General features: G+C 36.3%; 1 protein-coding gene across 4 annotated transcripts in view; it reads left to right on the top strand.

Annotated features, from left to right (window-relative positions):
* Positions 1 to 22,774, top strand: part of KATNAL1 (katanin catalytic subunit A1 like 1) — a 77,730-nt gene that overhangs the window by 40,366 nt on the left and 14,590 nt on the right. For all 4 annotated transcript variants that reach the window (XM_040621907.1, XM_008692192.2, XM_008692193.2 and 1 more), the window contains exons 5-9: positions 6,196 to 6,323; positions 6,911 to 7,016; positions 11,565 to 11,723; positions 12,449 to 12,575; positions 14,762 to 14,896. In XM_040621907.1, the coding sequence (XP_040477841.1) occupies positions 6,196 to 6,323; positions 6,911 to 7,016; positions 11,565 to 11,723; positions 12,449 to 12,575; positions 14,762 to 14,896 (655 nt within the window). The remainder of the gene's footprint in view (positions 1 to 6,195; positions 6,324 to 6,910; positions 7,017 to 11,564; positions 11,724 to 12,448; positions 12,576 to 14,761; positions 14,897 to 22,774) is intronic.

Genomic DNA, 22,774 nt, shown 5'->3' with positions numbered 1-22,774 from the left:
AAAGACTTATAAAGATATAGATTTTTTTCCTCTTAATGAGAGAATTTTCCTTGGTCGGGGTTCACTATGTATATTTACTTTATCTGGGAAATTGATGGGTAAATGAACATAGTACTGGGTGGAAATTCTGTAATGCCCTTAAAATGGATTTTAGATAATCTTACAGAGAAGGGAGCCAGCCAGGATTATCCAGCCCATCTTTTAGCCTTAATTTCAGTGAAAAGACAAAATTAGATTTTTAGTGATAGCATTTCCTGTTTCCATTGTAACATCATACATGAATGATGACTATTATTGAATTGCCACCAAGAAGTTTTAAGTTTTCCTAGCTAGAGGTTCAGGGTATGTCCTCATGTTGATGCCATGAATTTATAATGAAAATATAACTTATCACTAATAGCAAGTTGTTATCCTTTAAAATTCGATGCTATGTTTGAATATTTTTACCATGTATAATTTCAGTCAGATCAGGACTCTGCACAGGCCACCTTCCCAGGCCTTGTGCATATTTGATCTGTGGTAAAATAAAACTGGTGTTTTTTGAGTGTTTCTATTCATGAGATAGATTCAAAGATAGATTCTAGTTATTTTTTATAATTTGTCAGAGCTATTATTACCAAAAACAGTAAGTGATTCCATTTTTGATACTTGTTGGGATTCGTGAGGGGGCACTAATTAATGAATGAATTAATCATTCCTGCTGGTGAAATTGAACTGCTTTTCCACCATTATCAAAAACCATCTGAATAGATACTTAAAAATCTCTGTCTTATGTGTTATCTTTGTTTCTTCCCTTGTTCTTCATTTTTGTCAATTAACCTTGGTTTGCATTTTAGAGCATGAAGTAGGGCATGAAGTTCAACCCTCACTCTGCTAGTAATTTTTAGGTAAACTTTTAGAACCGGGTGGGGAACTTTTAGTCTTTACCTCAATTTCCCGTACCACAAGAGAATAATCTTGCTCATGGTTTATTGGATGCTTCCCTGCTAGGCGTCATTCAGAGTGATTAGGCAGTAATTCAGGGAGCAATCCCATGAAGTAGGTGGTCATCTTATAAATGAAGAAACCGAGGTAGAGAGCTGAAGTACCTAGTCCAAGGTCAGAGAGGAAGGAATGGAGCTTGGAATGGAATTTGTGAAGTCACAGATCTTTTTCTTCTTTATTTTAGGATTTTTTCGTATTATGTAGTTATCCCTACCAAACTAGATTAAAAATATGGATTGGATTTGAAAGGAGTCCCAGAACAATTAAATAAACGTTGATTTTTAAATGTGATTCGTAAGCAGAGAACAAAGCAATGAGGCAGCATTTGTTGAATGTCAGATTTTTCTGAAGATTGCAGATTGTCTCTTAAAAAGTTCCAAATAATTTTCTAAATCTTATTCTTTCATTGACATGTAAGTACTCAGAATGTCACTGGAAAGTAAGCCCTTTATTTAAAAAACACTCTACAGTTGTTTGAAGATAAAAGATGTTTTCTGAGTCACTTTGGACACAAAAGGGACAACAATTTAGAAAAACAAACTCATGCAAAGTTTATTAGAATTTGAAAAGTGTACTTGGTTGAGTTATGATTAACGTGAGCACTCAAATGCCCATTAGAATACTAGTGTCCTTAAAATTCACTGAAGGCTGTGATAGGGTTTGAGGAAGTTTAGGTGGAACTGATAGATACCCACGGCCTTTGAATGCTAATTGGAAAATGAGTACCTTGTATTGGAAGCCTCCTCAGAGATATAGTAGTCCCCAGTGTTGTTGGTTTTTAAAATTAGTTTTGTGCATTGCAACCAGCTTAAAAAAAAAAAAGAGAATAGAATAGAAAAGTCAGAATGCTTTAGTGATAGTAAGGACACTGTTATTTTGAAGAAAAATATTTAGTTCTATGAATCTATATAAAAAACTTAATCATAATTATATATTAATATATAGTAGTCATTGCAAATGAATTTATTATTTTGTGTATTGGTAAATGTTCAATAACTAGTTTTCTGAAAAAAGTGTGTGTCTACGCGTTCATACATTATTATAAGTCTGACTGATAAAAAGGATGTATAGCACATAATTTACAAATAATTAAATACATAGTACTCTTTACTGTAAATTCCGTAGAGCCAATGGACTCTCACAGAATGCCTTCGCTGACTTTTGTTCGGCTCTTACATCTGTAGCCCAACCTATGGTTGAAATTAATTGAATAAAAATGTAGTTCTTACACGAGTGTTGGTTGGTATTTTTTTTCCATTACTGAGTAAGATGAAAGTAAAACAGTAGAAATGCATGTTGGTACTTCACTCATTCATCAATTATTTGAGCAGCTTTGATGAAGCAGTTAATAGTTTTCAAATACTGGAAAAATATTTCCTTAATTTTTGTGCTATTACAATGTAACAGCTGCAGAAATGGCATACTTTTAAGTTTCATCTGTATTATTAACATTTTCCCCATTGTTTTCTTAAGTCTAGACCATTTACAAAACAATAAATCAAGCCCTGTTTTGTGGCATCAGCTGATTTCTGTGATATAAATACTTCTGTGACCCATTTCAAGCTACCAGCGAGCTGTCGAGATGTCGCTGAGCTCAGAGTTGAGATGAGCTTGGACATCCCTGTGACTGTGGGCCAGTGGTTTTTTTTTTTTTTTTTTTTTTTTTTTTTTTTTTTTTTTACTAATTAGCTAGTAATTCTGATGTTGGGAGCTCACAACCTAACAAGAGCAATGATCCCTTTGTTAGAGCTCATTGTTAGAAAATTGTTTTGCTGATCTGAAATTTGTATCTTTTGTTACTTTCTATTGGTCCTGGTTCTTTCTTTAGGAATAATATAGAGGAAATAGAAGTAAATAGGTAAGTTGGTCATGTGGCTCCATTAGTGTTTTCTTCTTCAGCTTAAATGTCTCTAGTGTCCCTGACCCTCCTCTGTATGATGTGGTTTTTGAATCCTTCGTTACCCTGGATATTCCTCTCTAGGTGCAATTCACTTGTCACTTGAAATGCAAGACCCAGAGCTAGTAACTGACTGTCTTTCACTTAATCTGCCAATGTGAGAAGACATGTAATAAAATGTAAAAACGATTATTTGTGCCTTAGGCCAACTTGTGTCATTAATTGACTTTAGATAATATTGGGTTAGTCACTAATTTTAGCCTCATTTTTTTCACGTGGAATGATTAGCCAATACTAATGAAAGATCATTAACAAACCTTTCCTTGATAAGGGTAATTTAGATGTTAGTAAAAAGATGCTAAAATATTTTCTTTAATGAGGAAAAAGGTCTGTCAGACTTCATGCTAAAAATCAAATTCTTGCTAATGTTGACCTTTGTCAATTAATGTGAAGATCTAAGCAAAGATTTCTAAGATGATTTCAGTGCTATTGCAGCTATTATTATTATTATTAGAAACTGTTCAGGTAATAATATCTTGGGTGAGGTTATCTTTATTACTTGAAAACGATGTCTCTTTTTAGGAATTCCAGTTAATCTAGGTCATTAACCGAAACCACACTTACTTATATTTAATATCCCTATTCCAGTTTATCTGAGTATTTGTTATGAAGGATAATGGTCACCCATTTTGTTGATTTCCCAATGTCACCAAATTATTTATTTTTAATTTATCTAAATTTGCTTTTAACAACCTCACCATTTTGACTTAGAAGAGTTCCTAGAATCTTTTTTGGACTACTTAATTTGTATTCAAATCTCATCTCTACCTTTGATAAACTTTGGATTGTAGGGCAAGTCATTTGACTGGCTTACACCTACATTTCCTTTTTTGTGAATTGAAAGGCTTGACCTTGAGTACCGTAATGCAGGCTTTTCTTTCCCTGTTTCTACTTCTCCCTTTACCCCATCCTTCATCCACACAGTAGGCAGAAGGATCATTTAAAAATATAAATCAGATCCTGTCATTCCCTATTTAACACATTTCAAAAATTTCCCAGTGCATTTAGAATAAAATCCAAACTCCTCCATGTGGCTTATATGGTCCTAGGTGAGCTGGCCTCTGCCTGTCTCTCTAATCTGTTTTATTTGTTCAGTACCTCTTAGTCACATGGAGCACTCAGTTTTTTTCATAGCATTTCATAGTTTATGATTAGGTGTGTTTTTGTTTTGTTTACTTGTTACTTGTTTCCCCTACAAGACTAGATGCTCAATGAGGGCAGATAGTATATTTTCATTCACTGATAAAACCTAATGCACAATGAAATGTATTAGACAGATGCTCACATAATTATTCTTAAATCCTCTGATTCTTACTACTGTGAGGTAAGTGTACAGCTTTTTCTTTCCCTTGGCAGTGTTTATCATGTCTTCCCCACCACTTTGGCATTCATATTAAAATGGATGTCTACTTACATTTTTTAATAATTTTTTAGTAAGTCTCAAATTACAGTGCCATAGCATGTCATGTTAAGTCCCAGATATATTGGTTTCTGTTGCATTCTTTAGTTGATTTATTTCTAGAATTTTTAAAATGATTACAGAGAATTTCCAGTGATTTGTTTGAATGTGACTTTGTAGCCTTGTCCTACCTGTATTATAAAGCGTGATTCCAGGCTGAGCTTATTTTAAATTTGTAGATATTATGTTTGTTGTGTTAGGTATGCCAGAAATGTACTCTTTTTCATAGTGTCAATATTTGTATCTATCATCTGAGATACAAGAATCTTTCTGAAAATTTAGCTTAATATTGTCACTGTGCTACCCAGAAACAGTAAATTATTCATTTTTTGGGTCAGGTCACCAAGAGTGCTGTTTGGTCATCTACCTAGTGGCTTAATGAACTCAAGCATTTGCCCAAGGGGAGCCATTTAGTCCCCTGTCAGCACTTATGATCAAGCCTATGGTTAATCTCAGATGAAGTGTGGTAGGAGAGGTTCTTCTGTTCTCTCTTCAGATTTAAGCTTAGGAAATTCACCCATTTTTCTGACTACTTTTCCTTTCCTTTTTTTTTTTTTTAAAGATTTTATTTATTTATGTGACAGAGAGACAGCCAGCGAGAGAGGGAACACAAGCAGGGGGAGTGGGAGAGGAAGAAGCAGGCTCATAGCGGAGGAGCCTGATGTGGGGCTCGATCCCATAATGCCGGGATCACGCCCTGAGCCGAAGGCAGACGCTTAACGACTGCGCTACCCAGGCGCCCCTTTCCTTTCATTTTTGTATTAGACAGTAACTGTGGGGCTGAAGCTCTAGGGAGGTATTTGGCTCTGTCCCCTGAAGTAGTTCCAGTGGTTGAACTATCTCAAGCAACTGAGCGCATTTCATTTAAAGCTCTTCAAAGCTGAGTAAATCTTGGCAGAACCCCATAGAAACCAGAGCATGTAATTCTTTTTTAAAGCCACCATATTATTAAATAAAGAATTTGGGGTAAAGTATATTGCTTTAGTGGTCTTAATAATACTATTTAAAAAGGTCCTTTTACCATTATCATTACAGTGACTTTGTGATGTGGTCCAAGGACTTTACTGGGAAGAAACCCTGAATCCTGGGAGGTGCTTAGAGTAAGAGGGAAAAGGCTATGCAAAATGCAGTTCAGAGTCCCAAGGCTTTCCTCATCTGCAACCTCTTTCTTGGCTTTGGAGGATTCATAGTTTGTAAAGCTCTTAAGCTTTAAGCAACTCAGGCATGAGATGGTCTGATGTTGTGCAAAGGGCAGAGGTTCGGGGAGTCAGGAAGAGCTGCATTAAAATCTCTACTCTGACATTTAATAGTTATGAACTTGATTAAGGTACTTCACCTGAGTCCCAGTTCCTTATTTGTAAAAATAAGGATAATGATACATACCTTGTTGTGAGTATTAAGTGAGATAATGTATGTGAGATTTATTGTCATATAGTAGGTTCTCAGTAAATTAATGTTGTTTCTTCCTCTGCATTAATATTCTGTATATTGTTTGGTGGTGGTGGAAATTCCCCACATCCACAAATTCAGAAGTATCTAGCAAGGATCATTTTAGACTTACTTGAAACTGTACCCCCAAGGATGTAAATGTGCAGAAGTGTGTAATAAAGTTAGCCAATTCATCTGTTTCTGATGAAATAAACACAGGAGGATGGCGTTTGGGTAATCAGAAAACATTATCTGAAAATAATGAAAAATTACTTTAAAATGATTACATTATAATATTTTGAAAGCTCAGTGATGTTAATTAAAGTATCTTTTTATTGACCAGTACTTTTTTTATACCTGTCTCCAGGGAAGGAAGAATATGCAAGATGGTGCAAGCGATGGTGAAATTCCTAAATTTGATGGTGCCGGGTATGATAAGGATCTGGTGGAAGCGCTTGAGAGAGACATTGTATCCAGGAATCCCAGCATTCATTGGTAAGTCTTTTAAGTTCTTGAATTAAAGCAGCAGAGAAAACAAGTTATTGGTTGGCCTGGTGTCAATCTTTTCTTATTATCCATGACTATGACTTCATCCGTAATAAATGCATGTGTAGAATTGACAGGACAGTTCTTTCCAAATCTAACCAAGACATTTTACATGTTAAGTTGTTGTTGACATAACTGACAAAGGTTGTTAATTGAATAACATGTTCTAATTAGGGATGCCTGGGTGGCTCAGTTAAGCATCTGCGTTCAGCTTAGGTCATGATCCTGGGGTCCTGGGATCCAGTTGCACATCAGGCTCCTTGCTCAGTGGGGAGCCTGCTTCTCCTTCTGTCTGCTCTGCCTGCCGCTCTCCCTGCTTGTGCTCTCTCTCTGACAAATAATAAGTAAATAAAATCTTTTAAAAAAAAGTCCTAATTAATAACGGCAGTATGTTTTCATTGATCATTTTATGCAGTATTAATTAAAGTAGTATTCTTAATATAATAATTTCATAAATAAAAAATTTTAAAAATTAGTATTGACCATAAGTCAAAGGTATCCATGAATAAACATGAAACTTTGCTGCTTTTGCAAAGGGATGACATAGCGGATCTGGAAGAAGCTAAGAAGTTGCTAAGGGAAGCTGTTGTTCTTCCAATGTGGATGCCTGACTTTTTCAAAGGGATTAGAAGGCCATGGAAGGTGAGTATTTATTAAAATAAAATAGGTATAAAAATGATGTTTGCATGATAATGAAGGACAGCATTGTGCTTTCTTTATGCGTTTATTAACCAGGTTAGTAAAGGTTGGAGGAGGTTTGTGTATACCCTAAATACCTGGATTTGAATTTGTAATTGAGGTATGTTGCCTCTCAGAGGAACAGAGCCTTGAAACTAGTCTTTAGTTAAATCACTCCCCTCAGGTTTGCTGGGCTAGGGATTAGCTTTAAGAATTTTCTAGTTGTCTGTTTCTGTAAATAAGTTAACAAACAAGTTAAGTAGTAGATAGTCTTAAAGAATAAGTATTTGATCAAATAAATACCTTTCTGAAAGTTGGTATATTTCTCACTAATTAATTGTTTTGATCACTTCATTTAGGCTTGGTATTATTCTCAGACATGCCTTCCACTTTAGAGTAAAAAGCCTGCTCAGGACTAGTTCCCAAGTCCGTTGTTTTTATTTTAGCATATTAAAACACCCTTCTAACAATGGCTGCCTGGAGCTTTTTGGTCTTAGTCATAGGCAAAGGTTTCCTTTAATCTGATCGGTAGAGTGAAATAAAACCATGATCTTACTTTGCCCTTCAGAATTAGCTGGGAAGATTCTCAGTATTCTTCCTCTTTTGACGTGCCGGAAGGTAAAGAGGAGGAGAGATTGTATATTTACACAGATAGCTTGGGATACTCCTGGCATTTTGATTGTCTTCTACAACTTAAAAACTTTAATAGACTGGTGTAGATTTACCTAATTTTGGTAACATTACCATACATTCCCTCTTTATTATAACTTTTAAAACAATACTTAGAGAGAAAAAAGTCTTAAAATAGGTATTTAAGGGAGTTTTAAGACAGCAGGCATGGTAGGTATAGCCCATCTATCATGAGCACCTTGTAAGTCTTTACTGGGAAGGTGATTTGCACATGTAGAAAGATCACCTTGGCCAGCAGTGTGACGGATGGACTGGAGATGGGCATAGATAAATATAGATGAGGAATCTGACGAGGAGGCTGTTGTAATAGTCAAGCTGAACAAGGAGGACCTGAACAAAGGCATTTGTTATTTGGCTAGTGAAAAATGGGTGGATTTGTGAGAGGTGTTTAAAAGGTAAATGATAACATTCTGACTGTTTATAGGGAGAGGGACAAGTTGTATGACTCCCAGATTCCAGGCTTGAATTGAAGGAAAGTGCAATTATTTCTGACACCAGCAACCCCAAATTGGGCTAAACCTCACAGGTTGAAGGCACTTTTTTTTTTTTTTTTTAAAGGTTTTATTTATTTGACAGAGAGAGACAGCGAGAGAGGGAACACAAGCAAGGGGAGTGTGAGAGGGAGAAGCAGGCTTCCCGTCGAGCAGGGAGCCCGATGCAGGGCTTGATTCCAGGACCCTGGGATCATGACCTGAGCCGAAGGCAGATGCTTAACGGCTGAGCCACCCAGGCACCCCTGAAGGCGCTTTTCCATGGGACTGTCCTCATGCCAAGTGCAAACTTGGGCATCCCCAGATCACCCTCACTTCTGGCCAGCTGACTATAAATTTGGGGGTTCTTACTACCCCCTTAGGTTTGGTAATTTTCTAGAATGGCTCACAGAACTTAAGAATGCATTGTATTTACAATTACAGTTTTATCATAGCAAAAGGAGGCAAATCAGAACTAGCCAAAGGAAGAATGCATAGGGCAAGATCTGCAAGGATGCTGAAAGTGAAGCTTCTGTTGTTTTCTGCCCCATAGAATCGGGATGCTTTGCCCTCCTAGCACACGAATGTGTGACAATGTAGAGTATTGCCAACAGGGAAGCTCACTCAAGCTCCAGTCTCCAGGGTTTTTATTGGGGTTTCATTACATAGTTACGATTGATTGAATCATTGCCCATGTGTCTCAAGTCTCCAGTCTCCCTTCTTTCTCTAGGTCTAGTTGATATCATATGGCTCAAGGTCCCAGCCCTCTAATCCCAGGATTGGTGTTTCTGGCAAGGCCAGCCACCATCGTGAATCATCTCATTAGCATAAATTATACAGGGGCCCACCATGAGTCACCTTAGCATAAAATTTCACAGTTCAACTGAACAACAAAAACACTCCTGTCACTTTGAAAATTCCAAGGATTTATAGTCTACCTTCCAGGAACTGGGGAAAAAGACCAGCCAAATTCTTTATTATACAGGGCGCACACTGTGAATGGATACTGGAAATTGAGAAGATGAGCAGGTTTAAATGGAAACAAAATATGTTTAGGTAAATACTCAGCAAGTAATTGGAAATAGAGGTCTGGACCTTAGGATAAAGTTTGAACTTAAATTAAAATTGTAATAATATGGGTGTGGATGAGATTGTTCAAGGAGGTCTATAAAGGAAAAAGAGCAAGAAGCTTGGAATTGCTTTGAGAATGTGGAGAGCAGAGGAGGAGGAAAGGCACTAAAGAGAGTCATGAGTAGAAGGAGCGTCAGGAAAGAACAGCGTCCTAGAACTAACCTGGGGAGAACGCATTTCAGGAAGAAGGGAATGAACATCAGGTATCAGCACCATCAGAGGTCAGGGAGAAGGAAAGAAGATGTAAGTTGAAAAGTGACCATCGGATTAGTAAATTAGGTTGTTTTAGTGAATTAGTGGAGGCAGAAGTCAGATTGTAGCTCATAAAAAATAGTAAGCACGAGCCATTTCTTTAAGAAGGTTGGCTGAGAAGGGAGGAAGTGGATTGTAGCTAGAGGATTTATAGGGTCAAGTGAAGAATTTTTTTTTTTTTTTAAACAGGACAGATTTAAGTATGTTTATATACTGAGGGAAGGAGCCAATAGAGAAGCAGATACAAGAAATAGAGGAGATAATTGAAAGAGTAATGTCATGAGGAGCTGAAATTTATAAATACTGTACTGTGTGATTTTATCTATATACAGATACTGATGTTGGAAGTTAACTCCTAGTGGAGGTGGCCACATGAAAGATAAGGGGACATTAAAGAAATAATGAATTTTGCTATAGCTGTGCTTATACCATTAGTTGTTTTTACAGTTTTCAAAATAGCCATCTCATGCACAGTTATAAGCTCCTTGGAAAGCAAAAAATTTTTTATAAAAGTAGTGTTTCAAATCCTCTTTCTGGGTTCCAGAATTCTGTAGCTCATGTTAACCTTAAAAATAAAGCTGTCAGTTATTTTATCTGCAAAAAATGCATTTATTTGGAAATAGAGAATCGCAATTTGGGACATGAAAGCTATGGCAGAACCATAGGCAAGTCTGGAGATCAAAGGAGAACACTCTTTTTATAGAGGAAAGGGGAAATTGGGAGGCCTGTAATAAAGAAAAAGTCTATTAGAGTAAAGTGTGAGGTTAAAAGTATAATGGTTTTTCATTGGCTGGGTTTTGATACCCTCTCATTGGTTTGGACACTCTGTCATTGTTGCCAGGGGGGGAGAAAAACCTTTCTTCTTCCTGCTGCGGTGGTAAAGTAGCTAATGTAGCATAGACTTTAAAGGCAGGTCTCTTTCAGTTGGGTCGGCAATGGACTAAGAGTCGTAGGGCATGAGAGCTCCCCCTTCTGGCCTCACAGCTCTATTTTAAAGGAGTTTTCCTTTCATTAATTTTCACACTAGAAAAGGGTTTGGACAGTATCTGAATTTGTGAAACTTTATGTGTGCGTAGTTTTCAAAGTTTAAATCCCCAGAGCTTATTAAGCTAGATTAATAAAGGGGACAGAATTCTTTTAAAGATCACCAGCTAATATACAAAAGAAATACAGTGTTAACTATGAATCTAAACTCCCATTGGAAGAAGAAAATACTGAGTGTTTGAATATCCAGTAGTCTTTAACACTAGAGGATTGGTGTTCTTGAAGAATTTTTACTCCTTATTGATTTTTTTTTTTTTTACATAAGAGTTGTTTGTTTTCAAGGGTGAGAAGTAACTAAAATTTAGTTTTTAGTTTATATTTAGTGGCTCTTTCATCAGTAACACTATTTTATATAAACTATTAATTGTCTAGCACATGAAGCTGAAAAAATGCTAGCTAAATTGATTACACTTGAATTGCCACTGGATTTTAGTTACCTTATTAACTAATAAGTGGATCTCTACTTTTGATTAAAAACTGTGCATTATGTTTTGTGGAAGACAGGTTTTGTCCCTTAGGAGAGCAAGGGTTAAATAATTCTTCTAGATGTGGTAGAAAATGTCTTCTTTTCATTATGTTTAAACAGAGCACTCTCTCTGAAGCCATGCTCAAGACCATACATTTTTATCTTCTTCCAGGTTTAAGAAAATTGGGTAGGTTCTTTCTCAGTGTATCAGAAGATTTCTTATTGTCTGGGCCTTTTGTTAGCCCATCTTTAAGTACATCTGATTTGAGACATTTTGTGAAATCAGTCATTTTTTTAAATCTATGAAATGATACTTATATCAAATACACTGTGATTTTACTGTGACAGTTGAGCTTCTCTTTTGATGGGAAAATTTTTATGTACATCAGTAGCGGATGGTATTTTCTAAGAATGCATTTTAATCTGATAAAACATTTAATACAGCTTTTGAAATTTCAGGGTGTACTGATGGTTGGACCCCCAGGCACTGGTAAGACTATGCTAGCTAAAGCTGTTGCCACTGAATGTGGCACAACATTCTTCAATGTTTCCTCTTCTACACTGACATCTAAATATAGAGGTGAATCTGAGAAGTTAGTCCGTCTGTTGTTTGAAATGGTGAGTGCTGATATATTCAGATTTCAAAGTACTGTTTGTGTAGGCAAATGATATCCCTTTTACATCCATTCACCTAGGGGATCTGTTTTTAAAAGAGCAAATAGAGTTGTAGTTGAACAGTTCCTCCTGACACATGAGTAAGGTAAGGGGTGGTGGGTTTTGTGGAGTAGTTGATATGTCTTCAGTGTATCTTCCTCTCTGAGGGAAGGGAAGGCCCTTTGGTATCCTATCCAGTGAGGGTGGAAGACACTTTGGAAATGTGTGTGGTTTGATATTTCTGGATTTTTAATGAGCTGGTTGAGCAGAGTATATTTTAGTATATATTTTAAAAATCAGAAATTGATCTGTTGTTAAAGTTTGTTCTTTTTTCGTAAGGGACTTGCAGTAGTTATTTAAGAATATATATTTGAAGATGAAGATTGATGATTTATCTTCAAAAAGATTTATATTATGGAAATTTTCAAACACAAAAGTAGAAATAATAGTACTACGAATCCCCATGTATCTGTCACCCACCTTCACCAACCATCTAACTTTTATTTTTAATAAATTTCCATTTTCTGATATAAATGATTTAATCTCTGTCAGCCAAGTGGTGGCAATAAAGCAGTGAGAAAGTTTTGCTCCTTTTTTAACAATTGTTTTAGGAGGAGGAAATGGCATTAAAAAATTCAGATTATTTTATGAGCTCATTGAATGGTTTCTTTAAAATGTTTTTCACGAAGGCTAGATTTTATGCGCCCACCACGATCTTCATCGATGAGATAGATTCTATCTGTAGTCGAAGAGGAACCTCTGATGAACATGAGGCAAGTCGCAGAGTCAAGTCTGAACTACTCATTCAGATGGATGGTAATTGATATTTAATTACTGTCCCCAAACTGTTATATTTCCTTTTCAGGTTTTGGGTAGATTCATACTGTGGAAATTCTCAGTGAATGGACTGGAAGGCAGCCTGAATTTATTTGTAATCATTTGTTCATCCACCCACGTGTTCAGTTTGTTCATGCACTCAGATAGCATTTAACTGCATGCGTGTTATGAATCACAGGCCATTTCAGGTTCTGAGGTTACAAAGAAAAGGAAGGTCATGGCGGGTAAGAGCTTTACTAGGACTGCAGAGGTTCCAGAGATGTGGTCCAGGGCCCCAGGGGTCTTTAAGACCCCTTTAAAAGGTCTGCGAAGGCTAAACCATTTTCATGATAATATCAAGACATTATTTGCCCTTTTTCACTCTCATTCTCTCATGAGAATACAGTGGAGTGTTTCAGAGGCTACAAGACATTTGGGATGTCATAATAGATGGAAAGCAGCAGCAGACAGGAGAATCCAGCTGTTCTCTGTTAAGTCAGATATTAAAGAGATTTACAAAAATGTAAGAAAATGCCACTCTTCTTACTAAATTTTTTTTTGGTTTTGAAAGTCATAGTTATTTTTCATAAAATGTTATTTATATTAACAAATAATAGATTTATTGTTACTTTAAAATGAATTAATATTTTAAAAAATTCTCAGTTTTAATTTCTAATGGTAAATATTGATAGATGTATTCCATATACACAAAAGCTCTTGGGAGCTCAGTAATTTTTAAGAGCATAAACAAATCATGAAACCCAAAAGTAGAACCACTGATCTAGTTGGGAAGCAGGCAACTTAACAATACATTTTAAATTGTGTGGTAGAACTAAACTCTGGGTGTGGTGAAAACCCAGTAGGAGAGATACCACCCAGACTAAGGTAGTCATGGAATGGAATAGCCGAGTTGGGCTTTGAAGCTTTGGTGGAAGTTATTCAGACAGAGAAATGGCAATGAAGGAAGAGAGTGGTGGCCAGAGCTGCCTTTAGAGGCTTACTACTCTGGTAGTTGTGTGGCAAATGTAAAATGTGTTAACAAAAAAAAATCTAGAATGTGTTGTTTCAAAACAGCTATGGTTCTACAGCAAGTGTGGATACTCACTGAATACTTACAGTGTGTTTTAAATACAGTGCCAGGCACTGTAAGGATGCATAAAACTGTAGTATGAGTCCCTGCCCTCCGTGAGTTCATCATTCTAATTTCTGCTAAAGTATGAGAGAAAAAGCGACTATGTTATGTTTTTGGGGAGAGATCTAGAGGAGAAACACATTAGATGTTTTAAAAATATCACTGAATATAAATTTAGCTGAATTTCATCAAGGGGTGTTTGTGCCTACTGTTGATTATTAGTTGGATAGCTTGATTCTTTGTGATAATGATTGAAACAGGAGTTTAGTAATAATTTATTAAGAAAACACCATATTGAACTGGGTTGCTTTAAATTCACTACTTCATTATGCCACGCCACAACTAGAAACTCTGAGCAATAAAGTTTGTGAGTTTGTGATGGGTTTTTTTTTTTAACTGCTCATTTTCTAGAGTTTCCATTGTGTAACCTGAACCTTTTTATTCTAAAACTTTAATTGTGAAAAAGTAGACTCAAGGTACATATATTTGGTTTGGTATAAAAAGAAATGATATTTTCAGTAGTGACTGATTATTAGGTTCATTCTCAGATTTTTTGTTTATTTTTTCCAAGCCCCTTAGAAGTTTGAAGGATAAAATTATTGCAGTATATCCTCCATATTGCATGCTAGTACATTAGCAAAATGAACCTTCTGTTCTTCCTTCTTGAGAAAACAAATTAGATTAACAACTAAAATAACATTTTTTTGAGGGACTTAATGATTTAAAAAAGGAATAAAACAGCATAATCTCCCATGCCTTTTCTTTTCAGAGCAGCTATACACTCGTTTTCTTACAGGAAAAAAAAAAGGGTTTTCTTATTGGGTTAAAATCCTGTAATAGATGATATAAATTCTATCACCTCCTGGTTTTATAGTTATCTGTTGATGTGTCTGGTTCTGCCACCATACAGAGGTCAGAAGGACTGCGTGATTTTCGTCATTGAGCCTATGACAAAGCCTCTGGCTGATGTTTAGAAATGTTAGTTGAATGAGAGAATAAAGGACCGTAAAAAAAAACACCAAAAAAACCCTTCTTTTCCCCTTGTTGTGTATAGGAGTTGGAGGAGCTTTAGAGAATGATGATCCTTCCAAAATGGTTATGGTATTGGCCGCTACTAATTTCCCATGGGACATTGATGAAGCTTTGAGAAGGAGATTAGAAAAAAGGATATATATACCTCTCCCAACAGGTATGATGCCTTCCTTTTACTATATATATATATATGTTTTTTAACTGCCTTTTACCTTTTTCTATTTCTTTAAGTCTTTAATCCTTTGCCCTTCTGCTTAAAGTTTATAGCATCACAAAAACAATTTGTAGTAGATGGGAAGAGAGGCCACAGTAGTACTCTGTTGAAGTTCCTTACATTTCAGAGCAGGTCTTACATTCAGAGCAGTATTCATGTTAATAAATTTGATAGAATATCTAAAGTTTTACTTCTAAATTTTAAGTTTTCATTAAATCTTTTTTTTTTTTTTTTAAATAAGAGAGAGAGAGTGAGCACAAGCAGGGGGAGTGGCGAGGGGCAGGCAGAGGGAGAAGCAGGCTCCCTGCTGAGCAAGGAGCCTTGATTCCAGGACTTTAGGATCATGACCTGAGCCAAAGGCAGCCCCTTAACTGTCTGAGCCACCCAGGTGTCCCATAAGTCCTCATTAAATCTTAAGTGATTAAAAATAAAGTTCTCTTGGGATTTTCTTAAAAATATGCTGCTTTGAAAAATGTAACTTCATCCAATTGATGACTTGAAATTGTCATAAATGGATTTTCTCTTTTTGTATTGAGATAAAATTTACATGGAATTAAATGTTTAAATCTTAAGTGTGTAATTTGGTGAGTTTTGACAGATGAATACTCCTGTTTAATCAATACCCTACTCAAGATGTAGGATATTTCTGTCACCCCAGGAAGTGTCTGTGTGCCTCCTACTGGTTAATTCAAACCCCCAATAGGTATTACCTTCCCTGATTTTTATCACCATAGATTGGTTTTACCTGTTATTAAACTTCATATAAATGGAATCGTAACATGTGTACTCTTGTGTGTCGTTGCTTTCACTCATCATAGTGTTTTGAGATTCATCCATATGGTTACATGTGTTGGTAGTTTATTCTTGGTATGATTATACCACAGTTTATTCCTTTTTTGATGGACATTGGAGTTATTTCTGGTTTGGGGCTATTATGAATGAAGTTATAAATATTCTTGTACAGATCTTTTTATGGATGAATGTTTTCGATTCTTTTGGGTAATATAACTAAGAATAGAATGGGTGGGTCCTAGGGTTAGATAGGTATATATTTAACTTTATAATACCCAAACTGTTTTCCTAAGTGGTCATACCATTTTATACTTTCACCATCAACGAATGAGAATTCCAGTATTTTCATATCCTTGCCAACATTTGGTATGGTCAGTGTTTTAATCTTAGTCATCCTACTAAGTCTGAAATACTATCTCATTATGTCTTTAAATTGCGTTTCTCTAATGACTAATGAGGTGGAGTGCCTTTTTGTGTACTTTCTGGTCATTGGTATATCTTTTGTGCAGTGTCTTTTCAAGTCCTTTGCTCAGTTTTTAATTGGTTTGTTGTTTTATTAATGCTGTATAGTTCTTCATCAGATACATGCATTGTGACTATGTTCCTCCAGTTTGGTTTGGCTTTCAGTGTTCTTTATAGTGTCTATTGATAAGCAAAAGTTTTAATTTTGACGATGTTCTCCTGTCAGGGTTTTCTTTCATGGATAGCACTTTTTGTGTCTTAGGAAATCTTTGCTAACCCCAAACGGCAAGGTTTTTCTCCTATTATTCTTTTAGAAACTATAGTTAAATCTAGGATCCATCTTGAAGTAATTTTGTATATGCGGTGTCAGAGATTGAGTTTCATTTTTTTTCATATATATATTGAATTGTTCTAGCACTACCTGTTAAAAGGAGTTTTCTTTTGCCATTGAGTTATTTTGACACCATTGTTGAAAATTATTTTGCTACATACGTGTAGGTTCTATTTCTCAGTTCTCTGTTCCATTGATTTAAAAATAAATAGGTATAGGGCTATCTAGTCAGATTATCTATTTTTTCTTATCTTTTTTAGAGATTTGTTTATTTATTTCAGAGCGAGCGAGCGAGCAGGGGGTGGGAGGGGCAGAGAGAGAGAGAAACTCCAAGCAGACTCCCTGCTGAGTGCATAGCCTGCTGGCTTGGCTCAATTTCAGGACCCTGAGATCAAGACCTGAGCCAAAACCAAGATCCGATACTTAACCAACTGCACCGCCCAGGTGCCACTCTATTTTTTCTCAAGTAAGCTTTGGCAGTTTGTCTTTCAAAGAATTTGTCCATTTCTTCTAAGTTGTCAAATTGGGATTTGACCTAATACAAGTGTGCAAGCACACTAAAGGGTTTATGTGAGGCTGTTGATTTCATGTCTGGTTCTGGAGCCTGAAGTCAATAATGAGGGCAGTCAGGAAGAAAAGATGGGTGGTGGAAACAAGGACAAATTATATAACCTGTGGGAATGAGCTGGAACCCCATGAGGATAGACTGGAACCCATGTTGGGCTCTCATTGCTTCTGAGACTTCCAGCTTTGATGATTGCGGTGTCCTGTTGTAACACTATTAAATATACTCCTGGCTAAGGAGTCGAAAAAGGTGAAGGAGGAAATCTGGCAGGAGCTGCTCCATACTAGCAGGGTGAGCGAGAAGATAAGTGACAGTGTGTTTGAGCTGCACATGCACTTCACGCCCTGAACCAGCTTTCTGAGTTCATTCATTTCTGCCTTTCAGATTTCACCCATAATGACTCATGTGGTCTGCACTGAACCTGAGCAATGCATTGTGAATGCTGGGAAATGAAATTACAGCTTTGCTTAAGTTGACATAATACAAATCTACACACCTAATTTTCTTCTTCTTGTCTGTAGAATCTGTAGTAATGGCTCAGTTTTCATTCGTAAAATTGGTCATTTGTGTTTTATCTCTATTTCTTGATCATCTTGCTAGAGATTTATCAATATTATTAATCTTTTCAAAAACCTAATTTGTTTTGTAATTTTTCTGTTGCCTATTTCATTGACTTTTTTTCCTCTCATTTTTATTATTTCTCCATTATACTTTTGAGTTTAATCTTCTTTTTCTGAAGTTAGAAACTTACACTATTGATTTTAAACCTTTCTTCTTTTTTAAATATAAACATTTAAAGCTGTAAATTTTTTTTTTTTTTAAGATTTCATTTATTTTTTGTCAGAGAGAGAGAGAGAGAATGTGCACAAGCAGGGAGGAGCAGGCAGAGGGAGAAGCAGGCTTCCCGCTGAGCAGGGAGCCTGATATGGGACTTGATCCCGGGACTCTGGGATCATGACCTGCGGAAGGCAGCTGCTTAACCAGCTGAGCCACCCAGGTGTCCCTAAAGCTGTACATTTCTCTATATGCACTGCTTTGGCTTTATCCCACCAGTTTTGCTATAGCGTATTTTCTTTACTATTCAATTTTTTTATTTCAAACTTAATTCCGTTATAGTCAGGGATTACTCTGTAGAATGTCAATTTTTAAATTTTTTTGAATTTATGATTCAGCANACTCTTTCTTGGTGAATATATATTCTGTACTTGTTGATGATAGTATTCTATAATTGTTGGTCAGATCAAGTTAGTGTGATAATACTGTTCAAATCTTTTAGATCCTTACTGATTTTTTTTTTACTCTGGTTTTTCTACCAGTTACTGAGAGTGGGTTGTTAAGCTCTTCAAGTGTTATTGTGAATTTGTTTATTGTTTGCTTTAATTCTGTCAATTTTTGCTTTATGCATTTTAGAGTTCTATCATTAGGTACATAAACAGTTATCATTGGTATATCTTCTTTGTCCTTCTACCATTATGAAATGTCTCTATCTCTGCTTAGACCCTTTGACTTGATGTGTACTTTGAAAATAATACAGCCTCACCATCTTTCTTTTGCTAATTGTTTGCATGATGTATCTGCTTTCTTCCTTTAGTTTTCGTATAATTGGGTCTGGCTATTTAGCTAGTTTATTTCTGCTTTTTAATTGGAGTATTTAGTCCATTTAAATATAATGTAATCATTGATATGGCTGTGTTTAAGTGTACCGTCTTGCTGTTTTCCCTTTTGTTTGTTTCTCTGCCCCTCTTTTCCTAATTTCTTTTGATAATTGACTATTTTTAAATATCCATTTTAATTCCTTTATTAGATTTTTACCTATACCTGTTTTCTTTTTTTAGCAGTTAATCTAGGGATTACAATATGCACATGTAACTTTTCACAGTTGACTTAGAGCTAATATTGTGCTATTTCATGTAAAATGTAAGAACTGTTTGCCTCCCCCCCCAGCCTTTGTGCTATTTTGTCATGTATTTTATACCTATGTTCATTATAGATCCCACAGTATAATAAGATTTAAGTTGTCAGTTTAAACTTCAATTAAGAGGAGCACAAAAAAGTAGTGTTTTCTATTTGCCTACATATTCAACACCCCCACTGCTCTGCTTTTCTATTTTAAGGCCCAGATTTCCATCTAGGTTCATCTCCTATTTGTCTAGAAAACTTCCTTTAATATTTCTTCTAGTTAAGGTCTGCCAGCATCAAGTTCAGTTTTTGTTATCTGAAATGTCTTTCTTTCACCCTTATTTCTGAAGGATATTTTTAATTGATAAATAATTCTGGATTGGAAAAAGTTTTTTGTTTTGTTTTTTCTTTCATTACTTATAAAGGTGTCGTTTTGTCATCTTCCAGCCTCCACTGGTTTCTGATGTGAGGTCTGCTGTCATTCACACCATTGTATCTTTTCCTTATGGCTATTGTTTTTTAAAATCAACTTTATTGAGTAATGATTTATCTATAATAAACTTTATCCACTTAAAATTTGATAATTTTGACAGTTGTATAACAGCCATGCAACCATACCACAATCAGGATGCAGGATGTATCTTTTCATCCTGAAGTGATTTCTTGTGTCCCTTTGCAGCCCATTCTTCTCTCTCCCCAACACCTTCTACCTCAGGCAACCATTAATCTGATCTTTGCCACCATAGATTATTTTGAATTTCATAAGTAGTATCATAGAGTAGGAATTATTTTGGGACTGTCTTCTTTCATTCAGCATAATTATTTTGAGATTTATTAATGTTATTTTTTTGCTGGTGGGTAGGATTTCATTATATGGCCATATTACAGATTATTTATCCATTCTCTTTTTGATGGATATTTAGGGGATTTCTGTTTTGGGACTGTTGTAAATAAAGCTGCCGTCAACATTCATGTTCAATTCTTTGTGTGAACCTATGTTTTCCGTTCTCTTGGATAAATACCTAGGAGTGAAATAACTGGGTCATGTGGTAGTGTATGTTTATAGAAAGCAGGTTGGAATTTTCTTGAGCGGTTATCCTCGTGGTTTTGTTTTGTTTTTGTTTGTTTGTTTTTTGAGGCGGAGAGGGTCAGAGGGAGAAGGAGAGAGAAAATCTTAAGCAGGCTCCACACCCAGTGCGAAGCCCAATGCGGGACTCAATCTCACAACCCTGAGATCATGACCTAAACTGAAATCAAGAGTTGGATGCTTAACTGACTGAGCTACCCAGGCACCCCTCTTTATGGTTGTTAAGATATTCTGTTTATCTTTTTGTTTTCATCAGTTTTACTTTGATGTGCTCTGTGGGGTTTTCCTTTTATTTATCCTTCATGTATGTTGGACTTTGATACTGTTGCACAGGTCACTGGGACTCCATTACATTTTTTTTTTCAGTCTTTTTTCTAATTCTTCAGGTTGGATAATCTCTGTTCATTTATCTTCATGTTCATTGACACTTTCTTCTGCCATTGCTAATCTGCTTTTAATCTCATCCAGAGAATTTTTCTTTTCAAAATCTATTTTGCAAATCTAGCATTTCCACGTGGTTTTTTATTATAGTTTCCATTGCTTTGCTGGGATTCCCCAGCTCTTTATCCATTTTGTCTGTCTTTTCTGCTAATTCTTTGAGATTTTTCCCTTCAAAAGGTGCAGCTTAGTTCCCCTCTCCCTGACAATGTACTGGACTTAGTGATTTTTGTTTCTAAGGAATAGAATATGGGAGAATGATGGTTTAAGTGACTTGCGAGGCTAAATCATGAAAAGAATAGTTTCTGCCTGGCTCTCCCTCTCTCAGATTATATGCCATACCATAACCAAAAAATACCCTATGGCGAAGCTGACATGGGAAGAAACTAAAGTCTCCCACCAACAGCCAGAACGAGCTTACCTGTTATGTGAGTTATCTGCTTTTGGAGGACTATAGGCCTGGCCTTTACGTTGACTAAAATTTCATGACAGACCCTGCATTAGTCAGGGTTCTCCAGAGAAACAGAACCAATAGAACATGTATATAGGGACAAATTTATTTTAATGAATTAGCTCATGCAATTATAGAGACTGGCAAGTCTAAAATCTGCAGGGTAGGCTGGCAGGCTGGAGACCCAGGGAAGAATTAATGTCACAGTGCAAGTCTGAGGGCCCTCTTTGGGCAGAATTCCCTCTTGCTCTGGGCAAGTGTGGCTTTCGTTCTGCTTCGGCCTTCAACTGATTGGATGAGGCCTCCCACTTTATGGAGAGCTGTCTGCTTTACTGAGTCCACTAATTTAAATATTAATGTCATACAAAAACATCCTCATAGAAACATCTAGAGTAATGTTTGACCAAATATCTGGGCACTGTGGCCCAAGCAAGTTCACATAAAATTAGCCATCATAGACCCTAAGAGAGCTTTCTAGCTAAGCTTCTCCCAAATTCCTGATACACAGTAACTGTGAAGATAATAAATTGTTATTTTAAGTCAGTAAGTTTTAGTATAATTTTTTATTCAGAAATAATTGATATGCTACTTTATAGTTTTTGTCAGCTGATTCTTACATCTGGAATATCAGTTGCTATTGGCTACTTCTTAATTTTCTTAATTGTGGGTCACATTTTTCTGTTTCTTCACATGTCCAGTAATTTTTATTGTAGGGCGTCTGGATTATGTTGTTTTCCTTTGAAGGGTATTGAATTTTGTTCTGGCAGGCACTCATATTATTGGCAGAACTTAAGAAAAAGCTATTTTACAGTTATTTGCTGTCTGATGGCTAATGCATGAAAACAGTTGCCTCTTATCTCTTGTTTTATATTTGTTTACCATAGAAAGACAAGTCTGGTACCACTTTTTTCATTATGGCCAGAAGTGGAAGCCTCACCTATAATTTTTTTTTTTTTAAGATTTTATTTATTTATTTATTTGACAGAGAGAGCACAAGCAGGGGGAGCGGCAGAGGGAGAGAGAGTGGGAGCATGCTCGCTGCTAAGCAGGGAGACTGATGCAGGGCTTGATCTGAGGGTCCTGGGATCGTGACCTGAGCTGAAGGCAGACACTCAACTGACTGAGCCATCCAGGCACGCCCGAAACTTAATTTTTATTTATTTATTTATTTTTCTGGTAATAGTGCTTAATATTTATTTATTTTTTTTAAATGATTTTTTATTATGTTAGTCACCATACAGTACATCCCCAGTTTCCGATGTAAAGTTTGATGATTCATTAGTTGTATATGACACCCAGTGCACCATGCAATACGTGCCCTCCTTACTACCCATCACCAGTCTATCCCATTCTCCCACCCCCCCCTCCCCTCTGAGGCCCTCAGTTTGTTTCTCATAGTCCATAGTCTCTCATGTTTCATTCCCCCTTCTGATTACCCCCCTTTCTTTATCCCTTTCTTCCCCTACCGATCATCCTAGTTCTTATATTCCATAGATGAGAGAAATCATATAATTGTCTTTCTCTGCTTGACTTATTTCACTTAGCATTATCTCCTCCAGTGCCGTCCATGTTGCAGCAAATGTTGAGAATTCGTTCTTTCTGATAGCTGAGTAATATTCCATTGTATATATGGACCACAACTTCTTAATCCAGTCATCTGTTGAAGGGCATCTCGGCTCCTTCCATGATTTAGCTATTGTGGACAATGCTGCTATGAACATCGGGGTGCATATGGCCCTTCTCTTCACTATGTCTGTATCTTTGGGGTAAACACCCAGTAGTGCAATGGCTGGATC

Source organism: Ursus maritimus, unplaced genomic scaffold (genome assembly GCF_017311325.1).
Source record: "Ursus maritimus isolate PB19 unplaced genomic scaffold, ASM1731132v1 scaffold_10, whole genome shotgun sequence".
NCBI classification, from domain to species: domain Eukaryota; kingdom Metazoa; phylum Chordata; class Mammalia; order Carnivora; family Ursidae; genus Ursus; species Ursus maritimus.
Note: the sequence above shows the minus strand (reverse complement) of the source record. Positions and strands in the feature narration are given on the sequence as shown.